The sequence below is a fragment of the Narcine bancroftii genome, chromosome 13, assembly GCF_036971445.1.
Source record: "Narcine bancroftii isolate sNarBan1 chromosome 13, sNarBan1.hap1, whole genome shotgun sequence".
NCBI classification, from domain to species: domain Eukaryota; kingdom Metazoa; phylum Chordata; class Chondrichthyes; order Torpediniformes; family Narcinidae; genus Narcine; species Narcine bancroftii.
In genome coordinates this window covers 44628051-44646966 of record NC_091481.1, presented here as the reverse complement: position 1 = coordinate 44646966, position 18916 = coordinate 44628051, and the positions used below count along the sequence as shown (strand labels likewise).

Below are 18916 nucleotides of genomic sequence, written 5' to 3'. Positions count from 1 at the left end.
TTCTCTTGTGTTGTGAATAGCTGTTGCCTGGCATTTGTCTGGTGTAAATATTACTTGTCTCACATTAGCCCATACCTGAATATTACTAAGATTTTGTGCCAAAAAACCTGACGAGCTGCAAATAGAATTGAACATTGCAATCATCAGTGAATATTCACACTTCTGATGTAACATGTACCATGGATAGCATTTTGGCTGGTTGTGTCAATGCCAAGGTGCCAATGAACTGGACATAAAAATGCTACAGCCAGCTCCATCATGGACAAAGTTGGTGCCTCAAGAAAGAAGCCTTGACATGACTTGCTTCTTACATACCCTAAGCAGACCCAATCTGGCCAAATTAAAAATTCTACAGCTAAATGGCTTCTTACTGAGATTCATAGAGACGATGGTAAGATTACTAATGGCTATGCCGAAATAAATGATACTGTCTCTCAGTTTTACTCTAAATTATACAGACCTGATTTGATCAAAGAGCATACTTTTACGTTGCATTTTTTGGATAGGTTGACTAGTCCTACAGTTCCTTCAGAGTAAAATAAAGCTGGAACAGCCCATCTCTGAGCAGGAGCTTGCTGCAGCTATTAACTCTTTGCTGTCTGGTAAGGTCTCTGGTCCTAGAGGCTTCCCAGTTGAGTTTTATGCAACTTTTTATGAAGCCTCAATCTCTCCTATTGCTAAAAAGAATAAGGACCCATAGACTGTTCTTCCTACAGACCTATTTCCCTTCTAAATATGAACTCGAAGATACTGTCCACGATTTTAACCTTTAGATTAGATTGTATTTTTCATCATTTCTGAGGATCAAACTGGATTTATTAGGGGACATTATTCACATTTTAAAATTCGATGTTTGTTAGATATTCTTTATTCCCCTACCGTTTCGTCCTCAGAATGTATTATTTCTTGAGATGCTGAAAAAACTTTTGATAGAGTGGAATGAGAATACTTATTTAGAAAATGTAATTTTAGTCCCCAATTTATCAATTGGATTAAATTGATATATTTATCTCCAACAGCTTCAATTTTTACTTTTAGGTTTATTGCAGAACCAGACAGGGTTCAGAACCTTTCGGCAATCGGCTGATATTTCAGGGATCTCTAAGGCTGAAAGTGTCCATTAGGTGTCTCTTTAAGATGATTTTTTGTTGTATATATTGAATCCTGACCAATTAATTCCTTCTATGTTATCATTTATTTATCAATTTGTTCTATATTCAGAGTATAAATTAAATTTGCAGAAAAGTAAAATGTTCTTTTTGAACTCATCCTGCTCTTTAGTCTCCACTATTTCTTTCAAAATAGTTAAAAATCAATTTAACTCTCTAGGTATTACCATAACCAAGAAATGTAATAATTTGTTTAATAAAAACTTTCTTATTTTATTTTAATCAATCATGTCCCTCTTTTGATTAATTTCGATGACTTCAATATTATTAAGTTGAATATCCTACCTAAATTTTTATATATTTTTCAAGCTGTACTGTTTTTTGTTCACAAATCCTTTTTTGATTCACTGGACTCTCTCATTTATATGGAAAAATAAGCGCCTCCATCTTTAAAAAGTTTTTTTTCAAATATATAAAAAAAATAGAGGCTTAGCATAACCCAACTTTAGGTTTATTACTGAGTAGCCAATATTTTTTGGATCCATCATCAGGAACATCCAGATGCTTTCAGATGGATTAATTTAGAAATTAAATCTACTGAAACATATTCTCTTCTTTCGCAACTTGGAGCATCTTTACCTTTCTCGGCTTCCAAATTAACTACTAATTATGTTGTCTGACATACATTTCAATTCAGGAAATATTTCGGGTCCCATAGATTTTTATTAATTAATTCTATTTTAGGTAATTCCTTCTTTTTCACCTTCAGTTCAAAATATTGGTTACCATTAATGGTCAAATTTAGGTATCTGATCTTTTCAATTCTTTTTCAACAATTATCCACCAAATTTATAATACCCAAACATCACTTTTTTGTTATTTACAGGTTAGGAGCTTCTTGAATTCTTTAATTTTGAGGCTCCCTCAAGATTTGGAACCTAATATGATAGCAAAGATTTATCATTTTAAATGGTTGTTACGTTCTTCCATTTTTCAGTTCATTTTATTCGAGGGGGGGCTGTCCTTTAAGAAAACAGATTTAACAATCTGCCTGCAGGAATTGAAGTAACTGTAAAACTAGCAGCAAGCTTTGAACATCATGTTTCTTTCACTGGATTCATTTGCAGAGTTAGCACAGAAGCCTTGGAGAAGCCAGGTGCAAAGACCATGTAACCAGCTTCTTAAACAGCCAGTGCATCGTTTGTTCAGGAGGCCATTTTAAGGAAGCAGCACAAGAGTTATGAGCTCCTTTGAAGGAATGAGCAACCCACTTGGCCTCATTGAGTGGTTATTGACAAATTATCAGAGTTCCTCCCGTTAATATAGAGGGATAAGAGACCACTTTGACTGACCCACGGAAAGGGTTTTAAAGTTGCAGAAGAAATACTGCACTCTACTTGACTGATCCACAAAAATGGTTCTAACTGCAGAAGAAGGACATTTCTCTGAAGCCCCTCAACAAGAATATCATGAGAAATCAACATTCTGTCACCCCTGGTCTCTGTCACCCACTTCAAGAACTGCAAATTTCATTTTAAACCCTGCGTGTCTCATCATTCTAAGGCCTGTGTGTCTCAACCATCTTAAAGCCTGTGTGAGTGTCAATTTCAAACCCACGTGTCCTCACCAAATTTCTGAAACTGAACATTGAACTGTCTGCTGAGAATTGAGCCTTGAGCTGTTGTGGCTTGGGGTATTCCATACACACATTCGCACATAGTTAGAGTTTAAGTTAGATAACTGTATATAAATTTAGTTTGGTTTAGCTAAGTTAGTTAAATTAGATTAGGTATTACATAATTGTTGATTAATAATTAAAAATATTATTTTAAATATAACACTGTCTGGGCTTATTTATATCACTGCTGTCATGTACGTAACATCAGTCCTTTATGAACTACTTTTAAGATCTAAGGATATTTAGTTCCATGGAGAGAATTAAAAAACTATGGGAACAAGATTTTCAATAGTTAATTTCTGAAACTAAATGGAATTCTATTTTGAAGCGAGTGTATTCATCCTCTCTTTGTGCTGGACACTCATGATTACAATTTAAGGTATAGATAGTACACCGAGCCCACTATTCCAAAGTGCAATTGGCTAAACTCTACTCTAATCTTTCTTCTAAAATGTGATAATGTATAATTGAAGAAGGTTCACTGTATCATATGTTCTGGTTATGTCACTCTCTTTCCAATATTTGGGAAGGGGTATTTCGTACCTTGTCCTTAGTTCTCATCGCTACTTTAAAAAAATGCTTTTTGAATTTGTGTATCATCCTTGTGCAGGGGCCATGCTAATCTTCTCTGTATTGTTCCAATTTTAGTATATGTACTGTGGAGCGAGCACACTCTACTTTGACTCCAAATCCTTATCTTGCTCTTTTTGGAATAAATGGGTCAAGGGGTTTGATCCTGACTGCTTCACAATCCCATTTAATTGCCTTCGCCTCCCTTATCGCTAGACGGGCCATATTAATGAGATGGAAAGATGCTGTCCCTCCCACTCATACTCAATGGCTGTCTGTTATGATATCTTGGCTGACTTTAGAAAAAATTAGATGCTCCACTACTGAAATGAATCTTAATTTTGTTTCCTTATGGGGTTCTTCTCTCAATTATTTTCAGAATTTGTAAGGTTTTGTTTACTTCTGCTATTTTTTACCCCATTGATTATCTTTTTTATTATTAGGCAGCGGACTGTTTATGTTTAGCCAGCAGCCTCTGAAGGGAGGAGGGGCTGACAATTGGTCGAGAGTTTTTCTTTAGTTTCAAAGTAACACAAGTCTTATCACCATTTTTATTATTATGTGATTGTTAATAATATACTTTATTATCATGTACCTATGTAATATTTACTTGTCAAAATTAATAAAAATTTTGAGAAAGAAGAAAGCAGCCTCGACCATCAAGTACCCTCACTGCCCAGACTGTGCCCTTCTCTCACTTCAGGAAGACACACTACCAACGGGAGAAAAACAGCTCTTCTCCTCTGCCATCAGATTTCTGAATTGACAATGAACCAATAGACAATACAGGTTGAGTACCCCTTATCCAAAGATCCAAAAACCAAAAAAGATCCAAATATCTGAATTTTTTAGCGCCGACATGTCATCTCAAGTGGAAAAAAATTCATCACCTGACTTGCCCATGTGGTACCCTGATGCTTTGTTGGCACCAGTTTGATTATAACAGTAAAAAAAACCCACAAAATCTTTGTTTCTGGACAGGAGCTGGGTTCAAGTCTTCAGCATCGGCTGCAGCCGGAGTTGGTGACAGTGAGACCATTTTCAACACTGGGTGTGGTGCCATCCACATTGTAGAAGTTGCCTCGGGCTCCAGGGCAGGAATGGTGTCCTTGGGCTCCTGGGCAGGAGCAGGGAATGTAGACTGGGACTGGCCGCAGCGGTGGGGAGATGTCGGGGACTGGCAGTAGTGACGGTCTTCTTTTGTAAACAGAGATCAAGTATTTTTTTGTTAAGTTCTAAACATTATTTCATGTGAATTTTCCAATCGTGGTATCATGTCAGCACTCAAAAAGCCTGCTGCTGTTTGCGTTGCCGTTTAACTGCTGATACCAGTATTTTGTTGATGTGACTGTGCTGCTTAGTTCTATTGTTCCAAAATCCGAAAAAAATGTCCAGTCCCAAGCATTTTTGTTATGGGGTACTCGACCTGTGCCTCACTTTTTTCTCTTTTTGCACTAATGATTTATTTTTAAATATAACATTTACAGAGCTATAATTTATTGCAATTTTCCACCTGTAATGCACATTACATCTGTCGCAAAACAACAAATCTCATGACACAGGTTCATGACAATATACTTGATTCTGATTCTAACTTTATTCAGCAGCTTAAGTTACCTAGACTTTGTTGTGAAATTGAGACAATTGGCGTACATTCACCAGAATAAATCTTCTTTGTAGATGGAAGATGAAGGGTTCTGGCTCCAAACGTTGATATTTTTTTTCTCACACTGATTAATTAATTCACTGAAAGTGGCATCATAGGGTTGTAAAGAGAGCTTTTGACATACTGGCCTCTTTCATTAATCAAAATATTGAGTATAGGAGTTGGCAAGAAGTTGTCTAAAACATTGAAGTATAATGTGCAGCTTTGGTCACCAAAGTATAGGAAAGATATCAATAAAATAGGAAGAGTACAGAGATTTCCTAGGATGTTGCCGGGTCTTTGGATGGTGGGGGGGGGGGGGGGGGTGGAGAGGAAAAAAGTCAGAGAGGATAAAGTAAGAAAAGAGATGGAAACAGTGAAAACAGATGGGAGTGGGGTTTTCTACAATTTGAAAAATCAATGTCTATACCATTAGGTTTAAGGAGAAATATGATGGGCTGTTCTTGCACTTTTGTGCTTGCCATGATAATACGTGAGGTCGAGGACAGACATGCCACTGTTGGAATGGTTGGAGAATTACAGTGGCTGGTTACAGGAAGCTCAAGTTTAGATAGAAAGGTGGCCACGCTGGATTTACCAAAATAGTAAGTGCAGTGCAATTCTCTCCAGGATGGGGGCACAGAACATTCTATACTTTACTCATATTTATCCTTTGGATGAATTACCTCCTCTTACAGACACAAACTACAGAAGAGCAACAGAATTTCTTACCTCTCCAAGTTTGTCCAACTTAATGTACGTTTCTAGTTTCCCAAATCCAATCTCAGACTGTAATAAAATACAGAATAATTAAAACTTGGACCCTGCTTGAGTTATCAGGTGCATTAATGAAAAGGTGGAATAAACAAGAACCATATTCAACATAAGAAAAATAATTTCCGCATGATTTAATGCACTGTCAAAAATAATAATGACTGAATTCCTACAAGCAACTGTTCTTGTTACGATTTACATCTTTGGCTTCCATGGCTAAGTAGCTATTATTAAAATTGGAACCTATATCTATTAAAATTTAGTCAGGTTTTTCACTGATGAAGCATGCAAAGGGTAATTGAACTGCACAGTGACAGCTCACAAACTGCATAGATCCAGCAGCTGGAGTTTAATACTGAGTTCCAGTGTGTTTTTTGTTGTCTTTGAATATTATGACCATGGGGTTTATTCCAGGTGCTTTGGCTTCCTTTCATATCCTGAAGAACTGTAGATTAACAACTTTCAGCTGCTGTTAGTTGCCCCTAATGCGTAGATTGTGGAGGCGTGGCAACAATGGTGGGAACATGGGGATGGGAGTATAGTGTGAGATGGCACAGACTCAAGGGCTCACATGCTGTAAAAAAAATATGTCAAGCACTCCTGCTTGGTCAATTGTTGCTTTTTAACCAAAAATGTTAAAGGATGAGGGCAAAGGCCCATATCCTGCATGGACATCCCTTAAAGTAGTTAGGTAATTAAAAAGCTACAATCCCACTGATGGCATAGTTAATGTTGCTTCTGAAATTGCTTCTTTCCCAAGAATACTCTCCCACACAGCACAATGTTTGTTCTCCTAAACATAACATGAAAAACAGAATTGCCAAATGGACAAGAGAAGAAGGTGATATGACATTACAACAAGATCTAGATTAACTAGGGAAATGGACCAAGGAATAGTAATGATTAACTTAGGCAAGTGTGAAGATAAATTAGGGCAGGATTTACACAATAAATGGCAGGATCTTGGAGATGATTTGGCATGCTTGCATTCATCATTCAGTGTACTGAGTAAAGGAGTTGGAACATCAAGTTACAGCTATAAAAGACATTGATGAGACCAAATTTGGAACATTATGTGCACTTCTGGTTGCTCAGCTAACAGTAAAAGGGACAACTTGGTTGATGTGGATGAATTAGGTCAAAAGGCAAGTTTCCGTGCTGTATACCTCCATTATGAAGATAAATTTTCCAGTTTTCCCATTCAATACATCAAAGAGGGCTTGATCATTCAATCAATGATGCAGAATATCTCCAATTAATAACCTTGATAGTTACCAACAATTGCAAAGAAAATTACTGTGGCCTCACTCATGAGGCTTGTACTTCAAGTGGAGGCTACCTACTTCAATTCATGAAAAACAATCCTGTTATCACATTTGATCATTCAAGAGCTCTCCAGGAACGTTCAAACGTTTATTATGCTGCAAGCACAATTATACAACTAGGCTAATTGGAACTATCTTAAACATTAACTATGGTCGAAATTAACATATCATTTATTCAATCAAAACATTTAAAACTTAGATTCAAAGTGCATTGTAACTGGCACTACACATAATCATGTGTTATTCCACTGGTTATACTCAGACAGCTCCAGAAAAGTGCAGAGAACAAAACAAAGGACTCTACATCACCTTTGTTGACCTCACCAAAGCCTTCGACACCGTGAGCAGGAAAGGGCTTTGGCAAATACTAGAGCGCCTCAGATGCCCCCCAAAGTTCCTCAACATGGTTATCCAACTGCACGAAAACCAACAAGGTCGGGTCAGATACAGCAATGAGCTCTCTGAACCCTTCTCCATTAACAATGGCGTGAAGCAAGGCTGTGTTCTCGCACCAACCCTCTTTTCAATTTTCTTCAGCATGATGCTGAACCAAGCCATGAAAGACCTCAACAATGAAGACGCTGTTTACATCTGGTACCGCACGGATGGCAGTCTCTTCAATCTGAGGCGCCTGCAAGCTCACACCAAGACACAAGAGCAACTTGTCCGTGAACTACTCTTTGTAGACGATGCTGCTTTAGTTGCCCATTCAGAGCCAGCTCTTCAGCGCTTGACGTCCTGTTTTGCAGAAACTGCCAAAATGTTTGGCCTGGAAGTCAGCCTGAAGAAAACTGAGGACCTCCATCAGCCAGCTCCCCACCATGACTACCAGCCCTCCCACATCTCCATCGGGCACACAAAACTCAAAGCGGTCAACCAGTTTACCTATCTCGGCTGCACCATTTCATCAGATGCAAGGATCAACAACGAGATAGACAACAGACTCGCCAAGGCAAATAGCGCCTTTGGAAGACTACACAAAAGAGTCTGGAAAAACAACCAACTGAAAAACCTCACAAAGATTAGCGTATACAGAGCCGTTGTCATACCCACACTCCTGTTTGGCTCCGAATCATGGGTCCACTACCGGCATCACCTACGGCTCCTAGAACGCTTCCACCAGCGTTGTCTCCGCTCCATCCTCAACATTCATTGGAGCGACTTCATCCCTAACATCGAAGTACTCGAGATGGCAGAGGCCGACAGCATCGAATCCACGCTGCTGAAGATCCAACTGCGCTGGGTAGGTCACGTCTCCAGAATGGAGGACTATCGCCTTCCCAAGATTGTGTTCTATGGCGAGCTCTCCACTGGCCACCGTGACAGAGGTGCACCAAAGAAGAGGTACAAGGACTGCCTAAAGAAATCTCTTGGTGCCTGCCACATTGACCACCGCCAGTGGGCTGATATCGCCTCAAACCGTGCATCTTGGCGCCTCACAGTTTGGTGGGCAGCAACCTCCTTTGAAGAAGACCGCAGAGCCCACCTCACTGACAAAAGACAAAGGAGGAAAAACCCAACACCCAACCCCAACCAACCAATTTTCCCCTGCAACTGCTGCAACCGTGTCTGCCTGTCCCGCATCGGACTTGTTAGCCACAAACGAGCCTGCAGCTGACGTGGACATTTTCCCCCTCCATAAATCTTCGTCTGCGAAGCCAAGCCAAAGAAGACTGTGAATTAATGTAAGGTGTAATCCAGTGAAATACCCACTTGCTGAGGCCGTTTTGTGAAGATCAACAGCAAAGCACAGTGAATGGTGTCCTCAACCACATGTACATCCCAACGTATGCACTGAGACACTTGTTATGACTAATTTGAAATCTGCCCATGGTATAATTATTCCAGAAAGAAGAAAAATATGTGTAATTTACTGACGAGTAATCTTTTCAAATATTTTGGCACTTAAGTTACATGTAATGAATTACTCACATTTGCTTTAATGGTGTCAGTCATTGAAAAGTTTTCAAGTACTTTCAGTTGATTTGCATTTTTATAAAATAATGGTTAACATAATTTTCAATGGGCTAGATAAAGCAACAAGCCCCACATGGCTCATTCTGAGCATTGTACAACACTGAAGCAATCTGATGCACAGTACAACAGGCCCATGCTGTAATGATGAGCTGGCACTCTAATGGTAATCCTTTTATTTGAAAAGAGATAAGTGAAAATAACACAAATTATTTTAATGTTTTTCTTTATTTATTGGTTTTTTGGTTTCAAAAAATTAATTTAAATCTACTTAGATATTTTAAATCAACAGAGAAAGAATTATAATGTTTAAAAAATCATTCACAATGACAAATTATCGAAGGATGTCATAGCATTTCAGGGAATAGTGTCATCAGTGATATGACACCCATGGCTTCTTTATCTCTTGAAGACTCTTCCATCTTATTCGTCTGATCAACTGACCCTCTGCATCCAGAGAAATTGTAGGCTCAGAACCCTGATGGCTCAGGGTTACTTGTTTATTGATATCATAAAAACATAGAAACATTGAAAAACCTTAAGTAGAGGAAGAAAACATTGGAATCACTCAGCAGGTCAGGTGAAGCATGTAGAAAGGGCAAGCTAAAATGATTCCTCATTGGAACTGGAAAGGTAAGAAACTAAGTGTATGAAAGGATGGAGAGAACAAAGGCAATGCCTGTTGATGCAAAGTGAATATTTGTGAATTGTCTCTGATCTGACTCTGGGAAGTGTAAACAAGGGAAGATGAATGAGAAGAAAACAGCAACAATGATGAAAATGAGAGGTGCACAATTAAGCAGTTGCTTCAAAATTTGAAATAATAAAGAATGTCAGAAATATTCAGTGGGTCAGTAGTACCTGCTGAAAGAGAGAATCTGAGAAAATGTATAATTTGAGTGAGATTCCCACAGAATTGACCAATTCTGACAAACAGGAATGCTCATAATCTGAAAATGTTGAATTTAATATTGATTTCTAAGGCCTATTCAGAGATGATGTGCTGTTGAAACTGTGTAAGAATCAAAATCCAGGGAGGTAAGAAAAATGATAAAATCAGAAGTAGGCCACTCAGCCCATCAAGCCTAATCTGCTGTTCAATCTGATCATAGCTGATCCTCATCCCCAGTTCCTTTCATGTGGGTGCATTAGATATGTAAACAGAGTATGGAAACTGCGAAAGCAACAGGGTTAACAGAAATTGGAAACTTTACAATTTTCCCAATATTGACCATTACCACAGGTTAAAATGGGAAGGAATTTGTTAAGTGTGTTAGGAAGAATTCTTGAAGCAGTATGTTGATAATCCATCTTGGGTCATACTAGACACTGTATTGGCAAATAAGACTGACCAGGTGATCAGAGTTTCTGTGAGAGAGCATTTTTGGAATAGTAATCACAATTTTTAAAATTTCACCATAGTTATGAATAAGGATAAGGTTGGACCTTGTAAAAAAAATTACTAGTAAAACACAAAAGTGTGGAGACACCTTAGTTGAAGTAAAAACCCAATGTTCTTGCCAACATTTTTCCATACCTTGATGAAAAGTACAAGCCCAAAATATTGGTTATGTATTTTTAAATTTTTGCGATACAAAGGACACTGTTGGATCAGATAAGTTTCTCCAGCATTGTGTTATTATTTTTTAAATATTGAGGTTAGTCATGTATCAATGGATACATGTTACAAAGGATAAGGTTGGGCCTTGTAAAAAAATTGCTAAATTGAGGTAGGCCATGTTCTGACATTATCAGAAAGGAGCTAAACTAGGGAGAGACAACCTACGGCCTGCGATCCAAATTCATCCAGCCCGCAACCCAATGCAAAAGTACCATGTGCACCCAGCCCGCCAATACAAGTAGAGCAAAAAACCTGAAAAAAATTGCAAATGTTGAAAAATAGATGTGGAACTGAAAAGGACCAACAATATGAATAAAAGTAAACCGCAAATACCCAAAAAGTTAATAGATGACACCCTGAGGCAATAACATACTCATGTCCGCCCAGCAATTGAATTGTTGCATAATACAGAACTAATTTTTCTCAAAAGGTTCATCCCACTTGTACTGGAAATCAAGGTGAGTTTTCAGTTTTTTATTTGTTTCCTCAGTTTATATCAATTTTTTTATTCAGTTAATTATCTATTTGATTTTTTTTAAATTTTTCATTACACTCGATATGCCTTTGATGAGACGTTGTCCGGGTGAAACTAGTCGTGTCCTTTCATTTAAACTCAACACAGGAATGAGTTTTAAATTTTATTTTTTATTTATATATTTTATTTATATGTCTTGAGTTTTTTGTGAAGCAATTCAATTTTAAAAAGTTTCACTATGATGTGAGATTATTCAGAATCAAGTTTATTTTGTTTTATTTGGTTCTGACTTTATGTAATTTTTAAAATCTATAAGTGAAAGTTATGAAAGATTTCTTTCTTAACCATTTCATTAACAATGTTTAGATTGTTGATGAGATTTTTTTTCACTCCAACATGGTGACAAAATGTAGGAATATAGATGCTGAGTTACGAAGTTTCCAAGAAACGGACTGAAATTTACTTCCTCATGCAGCATTGGAAAACCTGTTGCCTCATTTGCAATGGAAGTGTTGCTTTGAACAAGGAGTTCAATATCAATACGAAGCAAAAATTGGGTGGACAAGCTTGGACAGATGAAGTTTGGAGATTGAAAGAAAGTTTGGAAAAACAAAGTTCATTTTTCACAAAGAAAAATGCTGAAATGGGTAGAAATATACATGCGAGTTATGCAGTATCAAAGATAGCAAAAAGATGAAGCCTTATGCAAATGGAGATTTTTGTGATGGAATGCCTGATGGCAGTTTTGGACATTGCTTGTCCTGAGAAAAAAATCGTTACTCTCAGCTGTTAGCCTCTCTCAAAAGAACAGTTGAAATCCAAATTTAATGCAGATGATGTGTCTTTGATTGACTTCTACAAAAAATCTTTTTTCCACACGGGAATTATAAAAACTTGGTGGAGCATGCAAAAAAGATGGCATCACTGTTTGGCAATGCATATCTGTATGAGCAACTGTTCTCAAAAAAGAAGTACATGAGAACCACTTGAGAACAAATATGACGAATGCCCATTTAGATGATGTCTTGCTATTGGCATCAGCACCGACAAGATGTCACCCAATATCTAAATGCTTTCAAACAACAAACAAAATCAAGATTCCCACTGATTGAGCTGTTGTCCTTTTTGGGTTTAGTTATTTTGTTTTCATTGTGACTCATTTTCCCCTTTTTTGACTTTTATGCTTTTATTGTGTCATTTTAATGACTAACTCGTAATGTTTGGTATATTACCAGATTTGAAGAAACCTTCCCTGATCTGAAATGCATCATCATCGTTTATTTGGAAAGAATTCAGGTGATCTCGTTGCTTGAACTTTTTCTGTGGATTATATTTTGATAATTATCTTCAGTTATGTTTATACATTTCGTTCTTCAAGCAGAGACAATAAAATATTTCAATTACATCATGTCTGTCTTTCAGTATTTATTTCATTGATATTAGCATCTGTGTGGCCCACTGACACACCACCCAACCCAGCCCTCAGCTAAAGGGTGTTGAGAGCAGCTGTTATCAGGCAAGCCCACAACAGACATGTGGGAGTTGTTCAAGGGCCAATAATCAGAGTCAAAGAGTAGCATATTCTCGTGTGAAAGGAGAAGAATAGCAGGTAAGAGAACCTTGGATGATGAGGTAGGTTGTGAATTTTGACATGAAGAAAAGTGAGGCATATAGAAGGTTCAAGGTTTTACAACATGACAAGGCTCTGCAGGATTATCAAACATTGCAGGAAAGAGCCTGAGCAGGAAATAAGGAAAGCCAAGAGGAACCTTTAAATGTTCTTGATGAGCAGGATGAAAAAGAATCCCAAGACATTTTATACATGTTAAAAATAGGAAACAAAATTCTAGCACACATCTGGATTATTGTGCAATATACAAATGTGTTGGAGAAACTCAGCAGATCCTGCAGCATCCATAGGAAATAAAGGGTAATCAGCATTTTGAGCCTGAGCCCTTCAACTAGGTAATGAGCAATTACCAGGCAGGTGCCTGAATAAAAAATGGGGGGGGGGGGGGGGGGAAAGGAGGAAGGTGCAGGGGGAGAAGCACAGGCTAACAGCTAAGAGGGCAAAGGTGGATATAGGTGGGAGGGAAGGACAGAAAAAATGAGAAGGGATAGGGAATGGATTAACTCTTTGAATAGAGAGAGAAGGGAAAGGGTTTGGAAGCTGGAGGAAAGGAGACAGAGAGACTTGAGGAGAGGTTTAACAGAAAGCAGAGAAGTTGATGTTAGTTCTGTCTGATTGGAGAGTGGCCAGACAGAATATTAGGTGTTGTTATTCCAATTTGCAGGTAGTGTCAGTCTGGCAGCGTGGATAGACATAATGGTGTGGGAATGGGGTGTGGAATTAAAATGGTTGGCCTCTGGGAGGTCCCTGTTATTGCAGCAGACAGAGCGAAGATGCCCAATGAAATGGTTTCCCAGTCCATGTCTAGTCTCTCCAATGTCGAGGAGGCAACAACAGGAGCACCAGATAGTCGCTGACCCCAGCAGATTCAATGAGCCCTCTTTTTCATCATGGACGGTGAAGGTCTCAAATCCCTTCATTTGGAGTACTGTGTGCAGTTTTGGGCTCCATATCTTAGAAGGGAAATAGCAAAGTTGGAGAGGGTACAGAAGAGGTTTACCAGAATAATTCCCGGCTAATATATAATGAATACCTAGCGGCTCTTGGTCTCTATTCATGACAAAATAGAAGAATGAGAGGGGATCTCATAGAAACATTTCAAATAATGAATGGATTGAACAGAGTGGATGTAAATAAGATGTTTCCCCTGTTGGGTGATTCCAGGACAAGAGGGCACAGTCTTAAAATTAAAAAGTACCAACAGAGATGAGGAGAAATTTACTGAGCCAGAGGGTAGTGGATTTGTGGAAATCGTTGTCACATGCAGCTATGGAGGCAGGATCATTGGTGGAATTTAAAGAGGAAATTGATAAGTTTCTAATTAGTCAGGGTATCAAGGGATATGGGGACAAGGGCGGAACTTGGAACTAGATGCAAGACAGTTTAGCTCAGGGAGGTTTCAAGGAGCAGACTCGATGGGCCAAATGGCCTGCTTCTGTTCCTTTTTCTTGTGAATTCCTCGGCTTTCATTACATCTTCTAAGATGAAGTCTTACATTCCAGAACATCCGAGACTTCCCACTTCTACAAAAAAAACGAGGCTATCAATTCAGCCCTTACCCATATCTGCTCTCTTTCCTGTTCATCTGCCGTGGGCCCTCCACCCTGAGAAGCAACAAATTCAGGACTTCCCTGGTCCTCACCTGCTACTCCATCAGTCACCAGATCCCACTTATTTTCACCCACTCAATGCGGTCCCACCACCAGCTACAACTTCCCCTCCCCTGTCTACTTTCTATAGAGTCCGCTCCCTCTGGGACTCACTCATCCATTCATCCTAATAATTACTCCCTCGATACCTTTCCCTGTAAACACAAGAAATGCTGTGCTTGTGGTCACACCTCCACCCTCAGCACCATTTGGGGCCCCAAACAGACTTTCCAAGTGTAGCAACACTTCACTCGTAAATCTGAAGGGGTCATTGACTTCATCCGATGCTCCTGTTGTGGCTTTCTCTACATTGGAGAGCACCTCTGCTCTTTCCGTTGCAATAACAAAGACCTCCCAATGGCTAACTATTTTAATCACTGTGATTGTAGTAAAACACACACACAGATGCTGGAGGAACTCAGACAGCCTCACAGCATCCATAGGAGGGAAATATATATTACTGACATTTCAGACCTGAGCTCTTCTTCAAGGTACAGAAAAGCCCCTAGTATCTGGAATTCAAGCAAACCAGCAGCCTCAAGCAACCAGCAAAAGAAAAATCAAGGAAAAAAAAATAAAAAATAAATAAGAATAAAATAATAGGTAAAAATATGCAAGCTTAAAATTCTAAAAATAAATGTTCTCTTAAGTAGCACATAAACCTTTAGTGAAAATGGTGTGACAAAGTATTTAGAGGTGGCTTGGGAGGAATTGTTAGAGCAGCTTGCACACATACATTTTAAAACACAGAATATTTGCAGGACTTTTGCAGCATGCTTTTTACAGGAGGCAACAAAGTATCGACAACAGCTTGCCTGGGAGAGCATGTGATCTTTGCAGGCAGAGGAGAACAGTTTTGCTCTCAGAGAGGGAGGGTGTGAAACAGAAATTATTTCCAGAAGGACAAAGCTGGCAAACTTTGGAAGGCTGTCTGGTCAAAGGAGAAGAATGGTTGTGTGAAAGGTGACCTGAAAGAAAGAGGATCATCTGGAGAACCCCGAAGGGGGCAAGTTTCATCAGCAGGACTGATTGAGAATGAATCAGTTGCGGGTGTCCTGGAAAAGGAATTTCTCTCTGAAAACCAGAAAGAACCCTCCTGAGTGGTAACCATTTGCTTGTTAAGCACCAAAGATTGGTGAACTCGGTTAATGCTAATTTTTGTGCACAGTACGAGAATTGCCTGCAACCAGTGAGATTGGACTGTGATCCAAAGAACTTTTCTAATCTTAAATATACATTACACACACCTGCACTTAGTATTTGAGGGGGTATTAAGTAGTTAGGTTAAGTAAGTAGGGTAAGTAATAAGTTAAAGTTTAATTCTGTTTTCTTGTTCAAGTATAATTACTTTTGTTTAAGTAATGCTGTGTTGTGGTGCATATTTATTGCTGCTGGTTTTTGGGGTCCTCTGGACTCTGTAACAATGGGAACAAATATTCAGCCAGTGGAGTGCCTTGGTCATGCTTTGCTTATAGCAGCTGTCTGAAGAAAGTTTGATTAAAGTTCTGTTTGAATAAAATGGCATCACCCAGGATGAAGAGCTGGTTGATGCCACTTGCCATTGGGGTGTCTCCTTATCTGTAAGAGTCGCCCTGGTCAGAGGCTTTTCTGTAAACTTGGGGGAGGGGTGAATTATCTACATCACACATGTCAGACTCTGGCCCGCGGAACCTGCAAATGCAGCGATGGTTAAATGTTTTCAAAGAATGTGACTGAAAATAAAGTAACATGCTTTGTGATTTATATGTTCATGCAAGGGAACTTTGTTCAGTCTAGTATTTTTGTCTTTTGAACTGTTTATTCTTAATGCAGGTATATTAGTTAGTCATTGTAAGAGTAAGTCTCAAGCAATCAGAAAATACAGTTATCCAGCATTTACCAATCCCCAGGGGTATTTTACTGTCTAAGCAAAAAGTAGGCAGGCATCTGAAGATTGGAGCCTAATGCATGTACTTCAGTTATGGAAAAGAGCAAAACAATGTATTGGATGGAAGGTGGGGATATTCCCCAAAACACCCTTGACCCAGAATAGGTTGATACCCTTGACTCTGGATAATAAAATCCTGGACACCTGGTGCCAGAAAAGCAGTTGAGAAACAAATAAGATCTAACAAAACATTCTTCTGCTATCTAAAAATAAGATCTTTCTTTAAAGGAAAATTTGGGACCAGCGAAGGCACTACCTAAATATAGCAACATGGAGGTTCTAATTTGAAAGGGGAATGTGTGTAAATTTATTTCTTAGATATATTACATATTCCAAAGGGAAGGCCCAAAGCCGGGTTTACACAGGTCGTGGGAGAGATGGAAATTGGACTTGGGTATAACAATCAATGGAGAGTGTTGGCAAGATCTGTGTCTGAGCAGGGTTACTGGGGTTGTCAATGCCAGATTCAGGTTGGTGCACTATAATTCCTTGCACCACTTGTACCTTACACACAAAACTACACAAATCAAAACAGGAAATTTCAGAGATGTGGTGTGGAAGTAGGAACTTTCATCCACTCCATCTGGTTATGTACAAAGGCACAACTCTTCTGGGGGGGGGGGAATCTGGGGGATATTCTGAGAAAAAAAACAAAAGTGGATTTTCCATGGGATCCAGAGTTGGACCTCCTGGGAGAAATTGGAAGTGCACAGGTTAATCTAACCACACACCAAATTTCGTTCGTGAAAGTCACCTTAGTGGTAGTGGAAGTGTACAGTGGTTTCGTGAAAGTCCAACTCACAACTAAATACCACATAATTGAAAGTGGAAATGCAGAGTTGCATTCCCTTTGAGAAAATCACATATGACCTAAGGAGGAAACATGATAAATTCATTGGAGTACGGTAACCTTATTTGAGATATATCGGCATTGAGATGGACTAGTCCCCCCTTTCTAGAAATAGAGATACTGTAATAATTAGTCCCTAGTAGGAAAAGGAGCATAACTAATGAAACAGAATTCGGCGTAGGTGACATGCCTTTTTTCTTCCCTGTTTAGAGTTTGTAGGGGTCGAAGGCCCCATTGATGTGTGTATTACTGTATTAACATGTTACTTGATGGTATGTTAAATTGTATCTGGGAAGGGGAGAAGGGGAGGGGATAAATACAGACTCTGTATATATGCTGGGAAAATTGAATACTTTGTGAGTTTGTGAAAAATCATAAATAAAATATTCAGAATAAAGACTGGGGAGAGAAAGGAGGAAGAATAGGTAGGGGAGGAGTCCAGACCAACAGACAAAAGGTGTAAATTGCATATGATAAGAGGAAAATGGGGTGGGTAATTAACGGAACCCCAGGAAGCTGATGTTAATGCCATTGGTTGGAGGGTGCCCAGACAGAAGATGAAGTATTGTACATTTTAATCATACATCTGCCATCGCCCCCTACACCCCCACCTACCACCTTATCAGACTCCATGTCCAACATATCCTTCTCTGACATCTGCGAGGTGATCCCATCACCAGACACATTTTCCCCTCTCATCCTCTGTCTGCCTTCTGCAGGGACTGCTCCTTCTGTGACTTCCTTGTCCATTCTTCCCTCCCCAGCACCTACCCCTGACACCACAGGAGATGCTCCTTTTGCACCTACGCCTCCTCCCTCACCTCTATTCGCAGCCCCAAACAGTCCTTCCAGGTCAGGCAACATTTCACTTGTAAATCTGCAGGGGTCATCTACTGCATCCAGTGCTCCCTTTGTGGTCTTCTCTACATCAGACAGACTGGGCACAGACTGGAAGATTATTTTTCAGCACCTCAGTTCTGTCTGCCACAACAGCATGGATCTCCCAATGGCCACCCATTTCAATTCCCCATCCCACTTCCTTCCTGACATGCTCTCATGCATTGCCAAATTGAGACTACCTGCTAATTGGAGGAAAAGCACCTCATCTTCCTTCTGGGTACCTGCCAACCGGATGGCATTGCATTGAGTCCTCTGGTTTCTGTTAAACCCACCCCCTCTCCCAATCTTTGTACCCCTGTACCTTTCCTCTTGTTATGTCTCTCTCTCTCTCTCTCTTTCTTCCTTTATCCTTCTGACTCCTTTCACAGAGCCAAAATTAATTCTCACCTTTCCTCTGGTTGTATGCAAATGAGAGATTGATTGATTAGGCTGGAGTTCATCAACATTTAGATGGTTGAGAGATGATCTCATTGGATGTTACAAATTCTTAACGCTGGCTGAGTTTAGAAACATAGGTCACGATCACAGAGTAATTCTATTTCTTTTGGAGACATTTCTTTATTCAGAGAGGTTGTGAAAGCTCATTCAGATCAAGAAGCTATTAAAGGAATCAAAGGATATATGGAAAAAGATGGGGTCTGAGGTAGACGTGGTGATCTTGAAAGGCAAAACAGACTTGAAGGGCTGGATGGACAACTCTTCTTCCAATGACTTAGGAATATCAACTGTATGTAATTTATAAATGTATTGCATATCATATTTTGAATAACACAGAACGTGAATATTTTT

The 18916-nt window shown here is 39.2% G+C and overlaps 1 protein-coding gene and 1 pseudogene across 4 annotated transcripts in view; both read right to left on the bottom strand.

The window, feature by feature from the left end:
• cdk17 (cyclin dependent kinase 17) overlaps nucleotides 1-18916 on the bottom strand; it is a 211236-nt gene that overhangs the window by 89044 nt on the left and 103276 nt on the right. For all 4 annotated transcript variants that reach the window (XM_069908733.1, XM_069908736.1, XM_069908735.1 and 1 more), the window contains one exon: nucleotides 5735-5791. In XM_069908733.1, coding sequence (XP_069764834.1) covers nucleotides 5735-5791 — 57 coding nt within the window. The remainder of the gene's footprint in view (nucleotides 1-5734; nucleotides 5792-18916) is intronic.
• LOC138749116 (U6 spliceosomal RNA) lies at nucleotides 3358-3458 on the bottom strand (annotated as a pseudogene).